The following is a 21,987-nucleotide window of genomic DNA, read 5'->3' as shown; positions in this document are numbered from 1 at the left end:
CTAAGATTTAAAAAATTGCAGAGGTGGGGTCTTAAAAGCTAGCAAGCCGCCATCTAAGATGCATCAATTGGTCTCAACCCACCTGGAGTAAAGGAGAATGAAGAACACCAAACACACAAGGAAAATATGAGCCCAAGGGACAGAAAAGGCCATATAAACCAGAGACTCCACCAGTCAGAGACTGGAAGAACTAGATGGTGCCCAGCCACCACCAATGACTGCCCTGACAGGGAATGCAACAGAGAATCCCTGATGGAACAGGAGAAAGGTGGGATGCAGACCTCAAATTCTAGTAAAAAGTTCAGACTAACTGGTCTGAGTGAGACTGGAGGGACCCCAGAGGTCATAGCCCCCGGACTTTCTGTTAGCCCAAAACTAAAACCATTCCCAAAGCCGGCTCTTCAGGCAAAGATTAGACTGGACTATAAGACATAAAATGATACTGGTGAGGAGTGTGCTCCTTACCTCAAGTAGACACACGAGCCTATGTGGGCAGCTCCTGTCTAGAGGCAAGATGAGAAGATAGACATGGAAAACACAGGGTGGAGAGAAGGAGTGCTTTGTGACATTGTAGGGAGAGCAACTAGGGTCACATAACAATGTATTTTAAGTTTTTTTTTTTTGTACAAGAAACTGACTTGAACTGTAAACTTTCACTTAAAGCAAAATTTTAAAAAATTTAAATTAAAAAATTAAAAAATTCTTAAAAATTTTGCAGAGGTATCTCGATGTTTGATTCATTTGTGTATCACCTGTACACTTAGGTAACATGTATGCAGATATAAAATCAAAACCAAACCTGTTGCCCTCGGGTCAATTCTGACCCAAAATGACCCTACAGAACAGAGCAGAACTGCCCCACAGGGTTCCCAAAGAGCGGCTGGTGGATTTGAACTGCTGATCTTTTGGTTAGTAGCCATAGTGCTTAATCACTGTGCCATCAGAGTTCTAGCATATGTAGATATGTAGATATACATGTATACATATATATGTACACTATAACCTGCAAAAGCTGGAACCTGTGTAAGATGGAAACCTGTCAGAGAAGGAAAGCCCAAATATTTTCCACTAAACTGAGCAATAGAAAGTGGTAAGATTGCAATGAGCAGCATCTGGGGTCTTAAAAGCTTGTGAGCGACAATTTAAGATACTCCACTGGTCCCATCCCATCTGAAGCAAAGGAGAATGAAGAAAACCAAAGACACAAGGAAAAGATTAGTCCAAAGAACTAATGGACCATAACTACCAAGCCTCCACCAGATACTAACCAGCTACCACCACTTACTGCTCTGACAGGGATCACAATAGAGGGTCTCAGACAGAGGTGGAGAAAAATGTAGAACAAAATTCTAACTCACAAAAAAAGACTAGACTTACTGGCCTGACAGAGACTAGAGAAGCCACAAGAGTATGGACCCTGGACACCCTCTTAGCTCAGTACTGAAGTCACTCCTGAGGTTCAGCCTTCAGCCAAAGATTAGACAGGCCCATAAAACAAGACGAAATTAAATGGGCACACCAGCTCAGGGCCAAGGACGAGAAGGCAAGTGAGGACAGGAAAGCTGGTAAGAGTTGAGAAGGGGAGAGTGTTGCATGTCATGGGGTTGGCAACCAATGTCACAAAACAATATTTGTACTAATTGTTTAATGAGAAACTAATTTGCTCTGTAAATCTTCATCTAAAGTACAATAAAAAAAAAAAAAAGTGGTAAGATTTTTACCTTATCAAAGGCGAAAAACTTCTAAGACCCAGAAAAAAACAAAGCAGCCCCACTGAGTTCCATCTCTCACAGGCACACACACACAAAGAGAAAAAAAAAAACAACAGAGGATTCCATAGGGAAAACATTTACTGTGTTTCTTGATGTTAAATGTGCATATAAATCAAAGCAAAAAGAATAACATGGTCACTGTTATGGATTGAATATGTTCCCCCAAAATGTGTGTCAATTTGGCTAGGCGTGACACTCAATACTGTGTAGTTTTCCACCATTTTGTGATCTGATGTGATTAACTTATATGCTGTAACTTCTAACCTCTATGATGTTAATAAGTCAGGATTAGAGGTAGTTATGTTCTTGAGGCAGGACTCAATATACAGGATTAGGTTGTGTCTTGGGTCAACCTTCTTTAGGGATATAAAAGAGAGAATCGAGCAGAGAGGAGAAGGGTCTCATTATCACCAAGCAAGAAGAGCCAGGAGCAGAGCATGTCCTTTGGACCCGAGCTCCCTGCGTGGAGATGCTCCTAAGCCAGGGGAAGATCAATGACAAGGGTCTTCCCCCAGAGCCAACAAAGACAGAAAGCCTTCCCCTGGAGCTGGTGCCCTGAATTCGGACTTCTATCCTCCTAAACTGTGAGAAAATTAAATTCCCTTTGTTAAAGTCATCCACTTGTGGTATTTCTGTTACAGCAGCACTAGGTAACTAAGACAGTAACATACCCATGTTAACAATTCTACCTTCTTCTACAATTTGGAGCTCCAAGTAAACAGGTCAGAAATATGAAGCAAAAGTCATCTCATATAATTGCACTCTTCCTTGGCAATGTAATTGAGAAAACTTCTTGATACCATCTAAAAAAAAAAAAAAATTACCACAGGGTGGGGGAAACTGTCATATTTCTTAATAAAATGAAAACAAGTTTCTCCAAGGTTTTCAATGAAAAGTCAGCTAGGTCTCTTGTAGTCTTATGTCTCCTAAGATTCATCTTTCCTTTTCGGTCTCTCACCAATGACAGCTCCAAAAGACAGGATATTGGCACTAAGCTGAATTTAATACACTGGTTCAAGCAAGGGCAAATTGCTCTCATTTTGATTCCCTAGACCAAAGCCAAGGCAAGGCTGCAATAGTCAAATACAAGTTAATTAAATATCTGGATATGGCACAAAGGAAATCAACATAGAATGTCATGAAGATGAATAATCCAGCATACAGTTTACCTGTTTCCAGTTTAGAGTTTGGTGCATGAAAGCCTGTCTACTCAGCTCCTACTGGGAGGCAAACCAACTCAAATGTCTTTTCTTGGCAAAGCCACAAAAATTAAAGATCACTCTGTGATATTACTGTACCTCTACAATATTGAGAAGGAATTACTTAAATGTTAACCCTACAGATAGACACTACAAGTCTAAACTGTTTGGGAATCCGCCCCCAAATGATCACACGAGAATTAATTTTCAGAGAGTCTTAGAATCAAGGCTGTTATTGCCTCCCTCTGTACCAAGCGAAGTATTTCAAGTACAAACAAAATATAATGCATGACAGCATTTATGATCAGATAACCGGAGCTTTTCCCCTTTGGTTCCTTTAGATGACAGACTAATAAGAAGGTACGAGTCCTTAGATTATAAAGTTTAAAAGGAAATGCTAACAGCTCTTAGCAATCACGTCCAACCACATACAGTGGGACTCAAGACGCAGGATATCTTAAAAGACCTGCATGACCACGTGAAAACAAAAGCCACAGACATTGTTTGGAAAGATTTGCATTTCCTATCAGGGAATTTCTAAAGAACCTAAAGCCTTATTACCTATATTTTTTTTCATCTCTTATTTTCTGATTTTCACTAATATCTGTCAGTACACAGGGAAATCATAACAACAGACAACACTGAAACCTACAGAGAAACCTATAGGGACATAAATATACCGTATTTGTGCAGTGCCAACCCTGACTTTTAACTTATTTGTGTGGTCTCCTCATTTGAGAGAAGTTTAAAGTCCTGGTTATGCTGTATCAATCTGTAACTACTAATGAACAATATGCTTGACTAATAAACCTAAAATAGGAAGTACAGATACTTAAAAATGTCTTGTTCAGTCATTACATCCTATTCTGGAGGTCTGATCATCTAAGCTTTAATTTAAAATAACCTCAAACATTCTACTTGAAAGCCATAAAATGGAATAGTGTGGATATTAAATATTGTTTACTTCAAAATCATAAATTTAAAACCGTAAGATATGTAGTTTATTAATTATTTCTGAACCTAATAGTTATCTTTTCATGCTTTCAAACTGGAAAGACTGGTGGCATAGTGGTTAAGTGCTGTGGCTACTAACCAAAAGGTTAGCAGTTTGAATCCACCAGGCGCTCCTTGGAAACTCTCTGGGGCTGTTCTATTCTGTCATATAGGGTCACTATGAGTCGGAATCAACTTGACGGCTATGGGTTTGGTTTGGGTTTATGGGCTTTCAAATTGCTATTGACATGAAACTTTTTTCAATAGCTCTTTTGGATAAAAGGGCCTAATGGCCTACAGATAGGATAACTGCACAAACACCTCAAATTTAGCCATGAAGTTAAATGTCTAACATACATCATCCATACCCATAAATACAAAATATACAATATGTGTAGCCTTTGCCCTTAAAATTGGGGAGAAACTCAAAGCACAATCAAGTTAAAACAGTATACTTCACTATTTGGCAGCTCAAAATATGGACATTTTGTGATAATGTAATAGAGCAATAAATATAACATGTATTACCTAAAAATCACTCTTATGACAGTTTTGAAGTTTTTTTTATATTGGCATATTTATCAGCACTCCCAACTTTTCCTTAATTTTATTGTAGTTCAAAAACAGGGAGAGGTAAGAATGGCTTCTAACAAAATATACAACGATATTTAAAAGCATTTATACCAATTATAAATTTAAATAATACAAGGGAAAAGGGTCAAAGATCTGTCTAACGTTAAGACTAATCACAAAAGAAAAAGCATAGTTAGGCAAAAGCTGCTCTCAAGATACAGAAACAATGCTTCCTTCTGCCCTGGGTAAAAAAAATAAGGGGGCAATTCAGAGTGAGCCGAATAATCCTAATATCCTTTCTTCAAGGCTCTCTACAAAAATGTGTTAATGGGCACCAAGGGGACTAAGTACCAAAGTACCAACATATTTGTGCCAGTCCATATTAGAGAGCTTTGACTGTGATTCTGTAGTGGTGGTATCTTTCTACACAGAGTGGTACGTTGTAATTTTTATTCAGAGCTATACGAATGCAACAGCCTTTACTTAATTCCACAGCATTCAGACCTGTAAGTATGGTTCAGCAGTCTATTAACTTTATCCTAATTTTCAAAAAGTTTGATTAAATCACTTGCTCCCTCACACACTGAAATGACAGAATCAGAAGGCTTATGCTGCCAGTCTGATCCTAGCACTGTGTGTCTACTCTTGCTATCACCATCTCAAATGTACCCCTTTCTCTGCCTGAATGTAATTATGCTCATGGCCCTATAGATATTGGTCTTATAAGCTATGATCTCTAATATGGATCATTGCTCTCAGTCAAAGAAATTGCAACTGTTGCTTATAAGGCGTAACCAGTTGCATTTTCGTAAATTGAGTAGCCATTAATAATTTAATCAGTTTCCTTGTCTTAACAAAAGTTATCATCCTTAAAATATCATTTTATAAGTATTGTGGCATTCTTAAGTACTAAGACATCCAGGAGACAGATATTGATCTCATAAAACACAATCCGAATGAAAAGGAACAGAAAAAGAATTCCTTTACAAAAATTGTGCTTTTAGCAAGGTGTTCCTTAATGCATCTCTCCACTAAGCACCGACCACTGGGGGTTACAAGACACGTCATGATCACCACTACAGCCAGAGCAGCATGTCAGAATTCCTGTAGACAAAATGTGGTCCAAGTTGTTGAAAAGCTCCTTGTATCCAAACAGCCTGCAACATTTTTAGTCATTCCCAGTTGTGTTTCACTAGAAAATATTGTAGGCAAGGAAATAAATTGCTGCTAAGAGTACATAAGACCTGTTGCTGTCAAGTCAATCCCAACGCATAGCCACCCTATAGGACAGAGTAGAGCCGCCCCCATACGGTTTCCAAGGCTGTGACTTTTACGGAATCAGACTACCACGTCCTTCTCCCATGGAGCAGCTGGTGGGTTCAAACTGCAGCCAAGCAATTTAACCACTGTACCAGGAGGACTCTCTCAAGAGTAAAGTACTAAAAACAAAGCTGTACACTACTTCACCTTGAAGAATGTATTGAAAGCCATTCTCTCCTTAGCCTAAAAACCACCTAGGCTAGGGAATTCAAACTGGGAAGAGCCCTCGAATTACTTAAGAAAATGTATAATATATGCTCATCTGACTATTAACTACATTAATGTAGCTGCTGGCTACATTTCCTGTCTCACATTCGCAACAAAACGTCTATGACTTCAAAAAGGAGATTAAAGCCAGCTTCCCAGGAGCTTCCACCATAACTGCCACGATTACTGACTCACCACAGCTCTCATTTCCACCTTTATTTCATCCTTTCTCCCAAGTTCAGAGGAAGCAGGGCCCTTCCTGGCCCATAATCTTTTGATGTATCCCTTAGATTTATCCTTTCCCAATTGCTGAGCAATTTTTCTCCTGCCCCTATTATGTAGCCGGAGCCATCCTTTCATCCAAGCTCTTGTTTCCTGTCACCAACTGACTGAAGGACATTTTCACTTGATTGATTTCTTATTACAGAATCCCTTCATCCTCCTCGTCACACCCCTCCCCACATTGTTACACCAGTTACACTTTGCAACTGTAATTGAGCAATGCTCAGTCACGCCCTCCCCTTTTTGTCCTCTAGTTCACTAACTTTTACCGTGTCGCCTAACTCCTCTGCCAGGCTTTCAGACTCCACCAATCTTCTAAAATAGGATTCCATTAACTTTTCCACAAATTCCCAGTTGTGTACCTTTCGCTCTATCCATAAAGAAAAAAAATTCTGGGCTTTGACGTTCACTCATATTACCCCCTTGCCAAAATACACTTATTTCTCTCTCTGCCAAATGAAACGTGCATTCAAGAGTCAGCTCAGGTCACATGTCTCTGAAAAATTTTCCTTTCTTTCATCTTAGATGGGTCTTCTACAGGACTCCAGTTAGCCTTCAGTTGCTCAGAACTCTTTCTCATATATAGTATTCTCTCCACATTTAACTTACAAACTTTCAAGTCAAAGGCTTAATCTTTCACAGAACATCTTAAATCTCTCCCAGGAACTAACATGCATTTATCTATACAGGATTATATAATCTATCTTCTCAAAATCTCAGGATGATTTTTTAGATAATTTCCAAATAACATATTTTTCTAAAGACTAAATATATCACTGGGACAACAAGAGTGCCAGTACCAAGAGAAATGGAAAGAAAGAATTCCTTGGCAAAAATAGATTTAGATGATGACTTCCGTTGGCAGGCAATTTTCCACGGCATTTCTGCATGTCTTATGACAGCTTTTGTCCTGAGCTATCTTTGCATAGTAAACAACCTTGGAATCTAGGGACAGTGTCCCCCTCCAGGTTAGAGGATGGATTTGTTTCCTGATGGGAACAAGAAAAAATAATGCCTCCCTGCAGGACAAAGGTTGGGCAGCTTTGCTAAGAAGCCCCTTAAAAGATTAAGGGGTTCCCTAAACTCAGAGTTCCTCAACCCAAACTGTGTTCACAGCATCTACCTGGACCACTCCAGATCACTCCTGTGAGATTTGGGAGGGGCAAGGGAAACTGACACAGACATGAAGCTCAGGCAGCCTGCTGTACCCTGAGAAATAAATTCCTTTATCTCTGACCCAGGAGTCTCCCTTCTTCTGCCAGCACCTATGATGTGGCAGGCTAACTTATTAGCTTACAAGCTGTGGACCTTAGATCCTTGCTGTTGCTGACAAATTCTAGATATTAACTAAGAGTGAGTCTGCACAATAGGAGTTTCTAGTTTACTAAATACAACAGAAGCTGCCAGACCAAATTTTATACAACATGTAATAAAATGGATGAATCTCAGAAACAGTTCATTGAGTAAAAGAAGACAGACTCAAAGAGTGAGGACTCCATGATTTCACGACAAATGAGGTTCTGTTATAGGCTAAACTGAAGTGAGAGGAATCAGAATGGTGACTGCTTCTTGAAGGGGGCTTGGGTGGGAAACAAATGGAAAGGAGAGGGAACTTTCTGAGATAATGGAAATGTCCTATATCTTGATTGGAGTGGTGGCTACCAGGATGTACACATTTGTCAAAATCCACCAAACTATACAATTAAGAGCTGCACATTTTAAAATATCTAAATTATTGTGTTATTTAATGTATGTATTTATGACCTTAATTAAAAAAAAAAGGATTAAAATTCTAAACATGTTGCAGTCCCTTTTAGTTTCAGGTTATAAGGATTCACAGAAACACTAAGACAAACACTGGTCCCTTTCAGGTACATTCTGTTGAACGTCGTCTTTAGAGAGGCAGCTGGGATATAGAGGTCGAATAGTGTGCACTCTGGAGTAAGGCTGCTTGGGTTTGTCCTCAGCTCTTTCAGTTACTCGCTGGGTACTCTCAAGCGACTCCCATCACTGCCCTAGGCTTGGGCCTCATTATGTTTTAATATGAGCAAAAAAGAAGTCCTTACCCGTGCTTGTAAGCCTTAGGTAACACAGGTAAATACCTAGTACACAGAAAACACTCTCCAATTAGCTGTTATTATGTACTTACAAGCAGAGCAAATGGTGACACAAGATTCGAAATAATTCAGAATATTTCTGTTAAAGCAGAAAAGTATTATGCTTTTAAATATCTGTTAAGTTTAATGTATATCTCACCTGTGGGGAAATTGGGTAGAAAATTTATAATAATAGCCCTAAAACTCATTGAATTATATAATCTAATAAAGCAATAGATCAAAATTATATTTCTTTTAAATGTTAAATTGAAGCCCAGGAAGAAAAAACAAAAAAGTTAAATAAGTGCCACAAGGGGTAAATGTCAGAAAGATGTGTCTCATCTACTTTCTAACAGCTGAACTGTATATATACACACATATTTTTTTTTTTGCCTTTTTCCCTCATGCGGTGCATGTAAATGTTGAAAAATCAATAGAATACTAATCCCAACCTTGCATGAAGAGTACATTGATGACAAAATTTTGAAAGACATGGGTAAAGGAAATACATGAAAAGACAAAATCTAGACTATAATGGTACAAATAAAGGGACTGTGTGACAAAAGGGAGTGGATTCTCAGCAATGGAAAAACACATTTCTAAAGCAAAGGGCAGGGAGTCACAACAGAGCCAACCAGACTTCATGGTCTGCATACCAGGCACCCCCCACCTTTAGCATGTATGCCACTGGTTAATATCCCCAGACAAAGGCATGTTTCCACAGATGTACCAAAATCACCTCCACACTGTGCTCTTTAAGATTATTCCTGATATTTTTAGAGGAATTATAACTAGGAAACAAACAATATGCAATCATGATGTAAAATTTTTATCCTACGTCACATTTATTGCTGCATCACTAAAAGGTTTCCAATATTTAATATCCACTGCATTAAAAGTTTTTCCAACAAAATCCAACTCCTCCGCAACAAAAAGACAAATAATCCAATTAAAAATGGGCACAGGAAATGAACAGACACTTCACCAAAGAAGACATTCAAGCGGCCAGCAGACACATGAGGAAATGCTCGCGATCACTAGCCATCAGAGAAATGTAAATCAAAACCACAATGAGATACCATCTCACCCTGGCATTACTGGTATGAATCTAAAAAACAGAAAATAACTAATGCTGGAGAGGCTTCAGGGAGATCAGAACTTTTATGCACTGCTGGTGGGAATGCAAAATGGTACAACCATTTTGGAAAACGATATGGCACTCCCTTAGAGAGCTAGAAATAGAAATACCATATAATCCAGCAATCCTACTCCTAGGAATATATCCTAGGGAAATAAGAGTCGTCATCTCTGTTCACTGGGGCATTGTTCACAATAGCAAAAAGATGGAAACAACCTAGATGCCCATCAACAGACAAATGGATAAACAAGCTATGCTACACACACGCAATGGAGTATTACACAAAGATAATGAACAACGATGAATCTGTGAAGCATCTCACAACATGGATAAATCTGGAGGGTGTTATCCTTAGTGAAATAAGTCAGTCACAAAAAGACAAATATTGTATGAGGCCACTATTGTAAAAAACTCAGGGAAAGGTTTACACACAAAAAGAAACAATCTTTGATGATTACAAGGGAGGGCAGGGATGGGGATGGAAAAACACTAAATAGACAATAGTTAAGTGGTAACTTTGAAGGGTAAGACAGTACACAATACTGGGAAAGCCAGCACGACTTGTACTAGGCAAGGTCATGGAAGGCCCATAGACATATCCAAACTCCCTAAGGGACTAAATTGGTGGGTTGAGGCTGTGGGCACCATGGTATCGGTGAATGTCTAGCTCAGTTGGCATAACATAGTTTATAAAGAAAATGTTCTACATTCTACTATGGTGGGTAACATCTGGGGTCTTAAAAGCCTGTGAGCAGCCATCTAAGATACTCCACTGGTCTCACCTCTTCGGGAGCAAGGGAGAATAGAAGAAAACTAAAGATACAAGGGAAAGGTTAGTTTAAAGGACTAATAATGCACCACCTCTACCATGGCCTCCACCAGACCGAGTCCAGCACAACCAGATGGTGACTGGGTACCACCACTGACTGCTCTAACACGGATTACAGTAGAGGGTCCCCTGACAGAGGTGGAGAAAAATGTAGAACAAAATTCTAACTCACAAAAAAAGGCCAGACTTACTGGCCTGACAGAGACTGGAGAAACCCCAAGAGTTTATGGCCCCTGGACATCCTTTTAGCTCAGCAATGAAGTCACTCCCAAGGTTCACAATTCTGCCAAAGATAAGACAGGCCCATAAAACAAAACGAGACTAAAGGGGCACACCAGCCCAGCGGCAAGGACGAGAAGGCAGGAGGGGACAGGAAAGCTGGTAACAGGGAACCCAAGGTTGGGAAGGGAGAGTGTTGACATGTCATGGGGTTGTTAACCAATGTCATAAAACAATGTGTGTACTAACTGTTTAATGAGAAGCTAGCTTGTTCTGTAAGCCTGCATCTAAAATACACTAAAAAATAAAAAGTTTTCCAACATTTCATATTCATTCTTGTACATCTGAGATAAGAATTTTGTGTCACTTAATTGACACGTGAGTCATAACATGTTAATAACGTCAAAGAAAAAATTATTAAGTTAATGAAAAATATAAATCTCTAGGAAAACAAGTTATGTGATAATGAAGGAAAAGAAAGCGTTTGGATTACTGTTCTCAATTTGCCCCAACAGTAAAAAAGGTTGGGGCAGAATGATGGTGACTGCTGAGTGTTCAATCAGGACACTGACTCAGGCCTCCCCGGAGACAGTGCTCTCTCTTTACTTAAGAACACAACACCTGGTGTGCAAGAGTAATACAACCAAAGAGGATGAGTTTCAGAGTTTTTAAAAACCTTCAACTAAGGGATATTATTTTTGTTTTAGTCCTTAAGCCTTATTTTCACATTTCCTACTTCTTAAAGTACAATATATACCATGAGCTTCACGCAGGAAGTGAAAAGAGTGAAGATTACAATCCCTCCGGAACTACGCTTTATCTAGGAAGTAGCATTTCAGATGTTACCACACACTTCAGCGATCCACTGTAATTGTGCAGACAACAAAATGTTACAAGGGAAAAGGCGGCATTGTAATTACAACCATTCATTTCTGGTGGAAAAAGCAGGTGCACACACTTACATATGTAAATTCAATAAAGTTCACACTTCCTTCTCTTTTTCTTGCCAGACCTGAATACTTAATCTGAAAACTTGGCTTTTAATTGCACTACTTGACTCCTCAAACTGAATAAAGTATTGTGTACAGAAAAACATCTGCTATTCACCAAGAATTTTGTATAATCATAGAAAGTATTTTTGACTTATCTTTGTTGTAAAGCACTTGTTTCACCCCTAAGGATTTTCAGGTTTGAAGTCAAGAAATTGAACTATTTATTTCAAAGCAACTCTGCTACAACTGCTCATTTTAATCAAGAAAGAGAAACTTGTCAAAGCTTTCTGCTTGCTGTAAAGGCTACCTCAGCCATTCCAATACGAACAATCCAGAGAGAGCGAAATCTGTAACCCATGTTTCAGAGGGTGTGCTACTGACAAGCAGTCAGAATATCGGGTTTAAGAGGAGCTGTCCAAATCAAAAAAAGCTGTTGTCCAAAAATTAAAGACTCTTGCCTCTACTTCTTCCCAAACTCAAACGGCACTGATTCTACTTCATCTCCAGCCTGTCGCTGCCTAATTTTGGGTCTTCCACTTCTCACCACTTCAGCTGCTTCCGCTACCTTCAGTCTTGCCCCACTCAGAGTTATTTTCCACACTGTAGTCACGCGGTTTTATAAAGGGTGAATCGGATCACGTTTCACAGAACTACACATGATCTGTTCTTCATTATCTTGCAATCCCACCACCTATCACTCCTTACAAACACTCCTCCCTTTTTGCTCTTGTAGTTTTTGGTATCCACCAAACACCTTCACACCCCTCTTCTTTGAAAGCCTGCCCAGTTCTTCCCTACCTGGCTAACTCCTCATCATTCTTCCTAAATCCAAGTTTTATTCCCTGAAGAAACCCTTCCATGCCATCTTCTTTGGCCTTATGGCTGCTTTGTCCACCTACAATTCACATTATCAAAAGTGATTCCCTTCTTAGTCTCTCCTGCAAATTCCTTAAAGAAAGAACGCTTCTTCACCCCTGTATTTCCAGCACAATTAGAATACAGTAGCACTTTTTAAGTGTTGATTGAATTAGTAAATCAAAAAGGAGTAACAGGTATAATCACTCAAGAGATTATACTTACTACTCAGCTGAGAAACAGCAAGTGGACCTAAAAAGCAATACTTCATAAATTTCAGAGTTGGAATAGACCCTCAAAATAATCTTTTTCAATGTAATTTTTAAAATGAGATAAAAAAAAAAAGTTAAAAATATTTAAGTCATTTTGCCCAATGGCCCAAAGATAAAGAAGGAAAAAACAAGCCAATGTAGATATTGTGGTTGTAAGGTGTTGTTGTAAGGTGCTGCCGAGTTGGTTCCAACTCATAGCGACCCTGTGTACAACAGAAGGGAACACTGCCTGGTCCTGCACCATCCTCACCATCATTGCTATGTTTGAGCCCACTATTGCAGCCTCTGTGTCAATCGTCTCTTTGAGGGTCTTCCTCTTTTTTCACTCACCCTCAACATAGATGGACAACATATGTATATATGAGAGAGCGACAACAGGAACGGACATCTGGGGGGATGTAAGAGATATAATGGAATGCCATCTGTTTCAGCACCCACCACACAACTCTAAAATGCATGATGGTAGTGTCATCAGCAAAATTCAGTAAAACAAAAAGCGTTCCTTCTTAAAAGACTCAAAGCTGCTACCTGTGCTTGCGTCTACAATTGCGACACCGGATCTTGAAACAATTACTTGCTCCACCGTGGAGTCCTCTCCGCTTCTGTAAAAGGGGCCGGTTGTTCATGATCCCCAAGGTCGCCCTCTACCTGAGGTTCTCAGATTTTAGGGTACAATTTAAACACAGTTAACAGAGTTCAGGGCAGACACAGCGGGAAAGGAAAAAGTTCACTGAGAAGCAGGGTTGTTTGGAAAGTTACAAAAACCTAGGATATCAAAGGCAGAAGCTGCTTTGAGATTATTTTAACGAACCCCTTCCCGCGAAAACTGAGCCCCGTGTAATTTCAGCAGCCGGTCCGGTAACTAGCGGACCCGAACCCAGGGCCCAGCTTGGCCCCGTCCCCGGCCACCCAGCTCCTTCTCCCTGCCCGCTCCCTCCTCCTCGATGTCGGCCTGGGTGCCGGGGCTGGCTCCCGGGGGAGTGCCGGGGGGACGGGACCGGAGGAGGCCGCCACCTGCGGGCTGGGACCAAACTCCCTGCACAGCCCCTGGGCTCGGCAGCGCACCGGGGGCGCTCTCTGCGAACCGGGGGACCCCTCACACACCACCCCTGCCAGCGCAGGAACGGCCGGCTAGCTCCCCCGGGATCGGAAAGCCCAGCCCCGGGCAGAGCCACAGTCGCGCCCGGCGTCCCCGACCCGCACGCGGAGTCGCTCCCCCGCTACGGCCGCCCCGCCGCCGCCTCTGGCCACCGTGGTTTCCATAGCAACGGCTGCTCAGGCGGCCGGGCCCCTGGAGATTCCTGGGGTCAGAGGTCATCTCTGTGGCAACGGAAACTTCCCGCGCTACGGCGGCTCCGACAGGCCGTTTCCGCCGTAGCGCGTAGCTAGCCCCTGCCGCGCCGGCTGGCGGGTTTCCGTGAGCGCGGCGCCCGTGGCGTCTGGGCACCGTGAGCGGCCGGTCGCAGGCGGAGGAAGCCTGCGCCTCGCTTTCTTGCTCCCCTCCCTTCGGGGCTGAACTAGTTAACGCTCGGAAGCCAGCTTCGATCAGACTGCAAAGGGGCTTGACACTTAGGAGTTGATCGGAGCTGGGGAGCTGGCCGACTAGCGGCTTTGCAGGAGATAAATACAGATAGTCCCGCCTGGAGCCCAGCGCGCCTTTGCCAGAAGCCGCGGACGGTGCCAAACTGGCCGGTCTCTGACCCGAGCTCCGCTCCTCTCAGCTCAGGGCCACAGCGTTCAAGCGTCTCCACCAAAGACAAAGCTAAATATCTCCGTGGGATGGGTGGAAGTGCAGGAAGCGACGAAGTTCCAACGCTACTGCTAAAAAAACCGCTAAAGAAAACGTTACAGAGGGCCGGTCGCACCTCCTTTCTAAGCAACTGGTCCTCGTGGCTGTTTAAGGACATCCCGCAAGAAAGAGGCCCCGTTACCGTCTTCGGAGAGAGAAGGAAGTTCAAAAAAGCGAAGTTCAAAAAATTCACTCAACTTAATGCTAAGCGTACCCCTCTTTGAAAGGAAGAAAATTAAAGTTTAGAAAAAAATATCAAGAGGGCCCTGGCAGATGGGACACTAAATGGCGCCCTGACGTTTGCTGTTTAGAGGCTGAGAGTGGCAGAAGGGAGAATGCGAGAGTGCGATTGGTTCTTAAGCTTGTTTTTTGTTTTAAAAAAAGGCCTCAGTCTGAGGAATAGAGGACAGGCCTCAAGTTTTAAGATTTAGAATGTGAATGTATTACAAAACGTGGGCCAAAGGCATGTTCGCAAAGCATGTTTCAGGGTGCCCTGTTACGGCAAATGAAGAGCAAAAAGTTGAAGCCACTAGCAGCTTTTTTAACTTCTTCCTTTTTTTTTTTTTTTTTATCATTTAAAACCAAAATATCGGTTGACGTTATTGGAAAAGAGAAAGCATTAAACAAAAAACAAACTTTTACTGCGAGCTATAGTCCCACAGTTAACAATTTCCCAGAGAAACCTGTTTTCCCCTAGTAATCCCTTTGATGAAAATATATTGGACATCTAGTAGTATGTGGGGAGTATGTGTCATAACCAGAGTTTTTGTCACGGCACAATAATAAAGGCTATTGTGCCCAACAATCATTAGATGACTTTCTTAGATGATGTTGGTAGATTAGACAACCAAAAACTTAACTTCGATATTAAAAATAAAATGTGTTATGTCTCCTTTTTGCCTTCATGTTTAGGAAGGCCTAAGGAATTCTTCCTTCCTTTCATCCTACCTTTTACATTCTGACCAAAGCAGAAAATTAGTTTGTAGCAACTTTCTTTTTTTAGAGAAATATAAAGGAAAAACAGGACATTGATGGTCCTTTGGAATCACAAAAGCAAATACACTAGTGCATCTTTACAGATGTATGGAGGAACTGGGAAGTCTACCTCAGAAAATTCCCTGCTCTTCCGTGCCCAGGTTCAACCCATACAGCTAAACCTGGTACCTGGTACACACACTAAAACACAAACCAGCTCCACTGAAACTCCTGCGATGGGCGGGTGGCTGTGTCAACAGATATTTCTCTCGCCCACAGTCCCTTCCGGAGGTAGTACTACCTCGGCCTCAAAGGTTTTACTCAGATTATGGGCACGATACAATGATTCATTCAAAACTTAATAGAGGAGCTTCAAATGTCCCAACTGTTTCCCCTTAAGGCAGAAGAAACTATTTTGAATAAATGCTTCCATTTTGAAACATCAGCATGGTATTTATAGAAAGCTTGAGTCAATTTGAGTGAGGTATGATGCCAAAATGTGCAAAAGAGCAAAAACATTGGTTGTTGTCCCTGTTACCATATGTATAAAAACACTTCCCAAAAGTTTCCAATGTTTGTGTGGCTGAAACATGGAAGACTTGGTTAGAACATTTTTAAAGGAAAGGTTCGGTGTGGAAAATATGAAGTATGGTATAGAATTTTAACACTTTCTGAAAGCAGTGCATCATTTGAAAGGATATTCTTGGTTATCAATGTTGTCTAAGATGAGAACAGGCTGGATATGGGTACCGCCAAAGTCGTCTTCACTGGTAAAACTTAGATTACCATGCATTGAACCTCACACTTGTTCACTTGAATATAAACTTCAAAAAAGAAAAATCCATTCTCCCAGCAAGTAAGTACTTGGAAGCCTATCTAAAATGCTATCCTGTGGTTCATGGTATGGTACTACTCTATAAGAGTCATCTTGCTGATTCAGTAACTACAGCTTCTTGGGTGAAGTCCAGGGCCAACTCATATTACATTGAATCCCATTCTAAAGCCAAGCATGTAAGAAAGAGGAGAACCTTACACCTGTTTGTGCACCAGCCATGAGTCTGAATTTGATGCTTTATTTGATAGATACTCAGTGTTTAGAAATGCAGAAATTGGGGCTCATTTGTGGCTCACCCAGCTCTACAGGAAACCAGGATGAGTCGGCAGGCTGACAAGGAGAAGGAATAAAAAATGCTTACTCTTTATTCTTCCCCCTTTCCCTATTTTCTTGTGTAAAAATACGCCATGGCAGCCTTATATAAAGTAAGTAGCTAAAAAAAACATATTTAAATGAGTAAAAGCAGCATACTTGGTGTTTTGGGCACATGAAAGAGCTTAGTGAAAGGCACCAAAACAAGTAGGATATAAGAAAGTGACAGCGGGCTCTACCAGCCTCTGCTTGTTCCATCTCAAAGTTACATGGCAGAGAGGGAGACTGAGTTCAGAAAATGAAACACTCAGGTCAACAAGTTTGTGGGATTTTCTAAACGTGCTCTTCAGAACTAGGTCTAGGGTGTCTGCTTCCTACCCTCCTTGCCACTGACACCATTACTCAATAAAACTCTCCTAGATTACAACTTGTATTAAAATCCATGCTTTTCAAAATCCTATCAAACCATGGAGTTTGGAGGTGTCATGTATGGTTGAATAGATGCATACATTTGGGAGTCTGTGGCTTCCTTTGCTTATTGTACATTATGTATCGGAAAAGATATTAATGGCATGACCTTAGTACTTTAATGTGAACTTTCTTCAACCACGTTTCTTTCCTTAGCACCCTTTGCTCAAAGTTCAGTGACCTAGATTATTTCCCAAACTGAGCTGTTACACACAGTGGTCAGTCCAAACTATCATTACTGGTTTTAAAAAACATAGCAAGCCCTCCGCCAGGCAAAATAAATGCCTTGACTTAGTATTCCCTATTTAATGATTTGCCTAAAATACAGTCACCTTGTATGACTTATGCGGTGAAATTTGAAGCAGGTAACATTTATTCTAAATGCATAGCTACTGCTCCGCTAGCAAAGCAGGGGAAAGTAGGACATTTAATTATGGGTGTGTGTGTGTGTGTGTGTGTGTGTGTGTATTCTCTGGTAATAATTGTAACTGAGTTATCAGAAGTTTTTATGAAGATAGCAAATTTACTTTACATCCAGTGATTTTTAAGCTATTGCAATTTACTTTAAAAAGTATATATTGTGCAAATATATTCTTCAAGGTCTTTTCTAGTTAAACTACATAAAAAACAACTACAAAAAAAAACCCAAATTAACACCTCTTAAGTGGTTTGGAGTTAATTAATAACTTTTGGATGGATGAATAATTTTGCCCTTAAATTCAAGACTCTGTTAGTTGATTTTTTCATACCAACATGATTATATAGCAGTGCTCTGAAGTTCCTCCCAGGAACCTTGGTCCTAACCACCCATACTTATCCATAATGTAAAGAATTGGGATTAACTGGTAAATTATCCCATAACTTTCAAAGATCGGGGAGAAAAATTAATCTAGCATTTATCACTGAAATAGTAAGTTGTTTTACATCGAGTTCATGATCACAGTAGTGGTACTTGGCAGTATTCTACCAACTCGCAGTTGGAAACCAGTTAATTGTCACCTTTTTAGACTTATGATAGCATAATAGGTAGCAGTCAATCTGTTCTTTTTGGTTTTAACAGTTAAGAGGAGTTTGGTCTTTGTTGTGTTTTAATTACCCAATCAATTACTGTCTTAGTTGTACTGCTATCTTGGGATCAAAAACCTGCAAACGATTCTAGGTTTCATTTTAATAGGAAAAGGGGAACGGATCTCATCAAGTACAATGCTGAAAGGGGATGGCTAGGTATGGGTTTGATTCAAGCTTGGGAGGCAAAAACGTTTAGAAGGTGAGATAAATTGCCTGACACATTAATGTCCCATTTAAGAAATAGTTACTAAATGCCCCAACTCTCAAGTTAGAATTCTAATCTCTGGCACTCTAAGGCTACACCATTGTATTAGGAAGAGTTGGTGATGTTGTTAGACACACTTTGAATTAACCCATCAATTCACACCCAAGTCCTTTAGTACTCATAAGCTGCAAAATAAATTGCTCTGAGAATAGTTTGTCATTTGTTTGACACCTTCCAAAACGACTTGGAAAAAAAAGAAATCTGCTTTCTTCCAGAGAGATGAAAGTGGGTGGGGTGGGGGAGGTGTAATAAAAAGATCTTGGATCATGTGTAGGGGGAAATTAATGTTTCCAGCAAAACTGTTTACAAAGAAAGAAAGAAAGAAAGCCATAAAGACCAGCAAAAAAACTCACTGTTGTGTGCTGAATTATTTCTCACTCTCCAGGACTATGGAAGGACTGACCTCAAGGTCCCTAGACAAATGGCCAAGCGTAAAAAAAAAAAAAAGTGTTTTTCACAGTATTTCTTTCTCTGAATGAGCTAGATCTCTTCACAGAAAGACTCAAGAAGACTTCAAAAACCAGTATTTCTGTCCTGGGAAGGAGTTACCCCTCCCTTGCAACTGCAACCCCACTTCAGGGAATCTTGAATAAAGGGTCCTCACAGTAAGTTGTAGGACGGCGTTATAGATGGACACCGGGTTTTTATGACCAGCCATCAGCAAGTGCTAGGTCTGATGCCAGGCGTTGGGGTACACCTCACAGCTACACTAGAAATGTGAACGGTAAGGCGGTAACATTGCTCTCTCCTTGAGTAATTCTTAGGCTGAGGGTATCATTTCAGAGTTGCTAATCGCTGACAGTTAAGAAAGAGAAGGGTAAAAGGACAGGGTGCTGGGAAGGAGGAGGTAACAGAGAAGGATGGCTAGGAAGGCGGTGGAGAGGAAAGCTAGACACAAAGGAGAATTCCAGGGCAGAGGCCAAGAGCCCACTGCAGCACGGGGCCCGCGGGCGGCAGAGGCTGCTTCCAGCTCCGGCCGTTGCCAGGCGTCCTCCGCCCGAGCCGGCGAGCTTCGGTCCTTTTGGACGGTCCAACAACTCACAGTTTCCCTTTTGCTGCAGAAGCGGTGGCCGCAAAGGGTGCCCAGGCTTCACACCGCCGCCTGCACCCCGGCCCCCTACACCTCCTCCTCTCCCTCCCGCTGCACCCCGAGGCGGCAGCCCCCACCCAGCGCACCACCGAGCTACGTGGCATTTGCGAGACTCGGAGGATGGGAGGCAGCAGCCACTTGCTGCCCAGTCGCTGGGGCTCCGGGTGCCAGGCGGCCCCGGCTGGGCTCCGGGTGTCAGGGAGCCAGCGGAGAGCTATGATCTACTACACCGCAGTGCCAGCGTCAGGAGCCTCCAGCGCCCGGGCTGCCACTGCAGGACGGCCGCCCGACCGTCCCCTCCCCCAGTACAGCCCCAAACCCCAGCGCTCGGCCCCAGGTCCTCCCCACCCTGGACGCAGCCGGGGGGCGCCACACGCCGCCCGCTGCCAGTGCGTGCCGGTTCCGGGAAGGCTGAGCCCAGCTCCTCGCCGGCGCCGCCGCCGCCACCACGCAGTCCTCCCGCCTCCCCTCCCCCGGCTTGCTCTCCCACCGCTACGCGGCCGCCCCCAAACGCTTCAGACTGTGATACAGGAAAGTGAGCCCCTGGGATCCGACTTCCCGAATCACCTGTATTTGCATTTCTTATGTAATGTACTCCAAGTTTCCCCTTTGGAGCCCTTTGGAATCGGGGCGCATGATCACCCGCACCCTAAAGCAAGGACTCCCGGGCCCGGCTCATCCCACTGGTGGGGCCCGGAGGCACAGTTTTGATACTGCTTTTTAAAAGGAAAATTTAAATTACACATATTAGAGGGGCTGGACTTGTCTACCCGGTCTGGGTTTCCCTCCGGGCACAAACCCTGCTCCAGTATTCCCAGTAGCAGGACGTGTCAGGGGCAGACCCGGGGAATGAGTTAATACTTGGGCACAGAGAGCCAGACGGGGGAGGGAGGCGGGGGCTGACGGAGGAGCGGGGACAGGAGGGAGGGGGCCTCTTTTACTTTGGTAAAGGTGATCGGGGTGGCGAATATTGTGCAAGCTAGCCAGAAAGTCTAGAGCAGATTCCCAGCACCGAGCTATGTCTCCGAACCTGCAGCAGAAGTCAGGAAAACTCCGGTTCTTCTTCCTGCCAACTACCAAAAGCTTCGGCTGTCTGGGGCAGAAACCTTAAGCCATAGCCCTTGAATATTCCACCGAACATAGGCAACCAAATACATTAAAAAAAAAAAGAAAGAAAGAAAAGAAAAAGTTTCCTCCTCCCTCCTAGTGATGGATTGTGTCACAGCCAAGAGATGCTGATAATGGTTTTCGGGTTCACAGACGCCCATCCAGCTGTAACTTGATTATTCATGCAACAGCTCTATATGCAACACGGTCCTGGTTCCATTTATGTTTCCCCTGCCTGCCTGCCTGCATAGCAGAACTGCAGAGCTAGCTCCATGAGCAACAGACAGGTTATAATGAGGAAAAACATAACATGAGGCATGTTTTGCTTACCAGTTGGGTTCTTGTTTTTCTTAAGACTCTTGCCACAAAGACACTGCAGCATATGCGTTCCTTTGCTGAAAATGTTCCAAAGAAACCACATGGATTTGGGCGAAAAGCAATCCAGCAGCTTAGACACCCTGAGAAAGAAGAGATCCTTGTGGTTGCATAATAATAATTTGAAATCAGTTCTCCTGAAGAGGGGCGCCGGTTTTACCATAGGAAAAACGGTAATATTCCGGATCTTCTCCCAGTTTTCTCCCCTCACGTGGTATATTTCTTTGAGACTTCTCAGTGATTGTTTTTTTTCGGCCAGGGTGAATGACTTATCCCCCTTGATCACCACTGGATTATTACCGAAGGGTTGGAAAAAAAATCCTTTTTCAGCATGAAGCCAAACAAAAAAGCAAAGAAATCCCAACTGAGGCCAAAACTAATCAGAGAGAACAGTAATGCACAAAAGATCCCCAAAGAGACAACCATAGCCTTTTACTTGGTCGCTGTGAGGATGGGTCCATCTGCAGAAGCCAAAGCAGGACTCATCTTACTGAGAGAAGGCTGCCATTGTGTAGTCCCTAGGAGAGAAGGAAAAAGAAAAAAAGGAGGGGGGAATAAAAGAAAAGAAAAAAGAAAGGGAGAAAGAAAAAAGAAAGAAAAAAAGGGGGGGGGGAAGAAAAGCCACCACACACACACACACCAATACCACCTCGGAGACTGAGTCTGACAGCCGAAGACAGAGCCTCCTTTCTCCAAGTGTCGATTTTTTTTTTTTTTTTTTTTAATAATCAATCTCCAGTGATGAGTAGGATCGGATTGAACCTGCAGTTCTCAATCCCCACGAAGAAAAGAGGCCAGTCTGGGTGCCCCCTCCCCTTGTTAAGCGGGTAGCAGGCTGGCAGAGAGCGCCACAGACCCCCTTCCTCCTTCCTCTCCCTCGGCCGCTTTCCACCACCGGTGAGCACGAGGAAAATCCCCCTCCGGATCTCGCCAGCCTCGGCTGTGAGTTACAGGCA

General features: G+C 42.4%; 1 protein-coding gene across 2 annotated transcripts in view; it reads right to left on the bottom strand.

The window, feature by feature from the left end:
* The window catches only part of FGF14 (fibroblast growth factor 14), a 731,152-nt gene extending 709,418 nt beyond the window's left edge, over positions 1 to 21,734 (bottom strand). For both annotated transcript variants that reach the window (XM_003413967.4, XM_023553177.2), the window contains exon 1: positions 20,987 to 21,734. In XM_003413967.4, the coding sequence (XP_003414015.1) occupies positions 20,987 to 21,194 (208 nt within the window). In that variant the 5' untranslated portion in view covers positions 21,195 to 21,734. The remainder of the gene's footprint in view (positions 1 to 20,986) is intronic.
* Positions 21,735 to 21,987: the final 253 nt, after the last annotated feature.

This window comes from Loxodonta africana, chromosome 23 (genome assembly GCF_030014295.1).
Source record: "Loxodonta africana isolate mLoxAfr1 chromosome 23, mLoxAfr1.hap2, whole genome shotgun sequence".
Lineage (NCBI taxonomy): Eukaryota > Metazoa > Chordata > Mammalia > Proboscidea > Elephantidae > Loxodonta > Loxodonta africana.
This window is presented reverse-complemented; position numbering and strand designations above follow the sequence as displayed.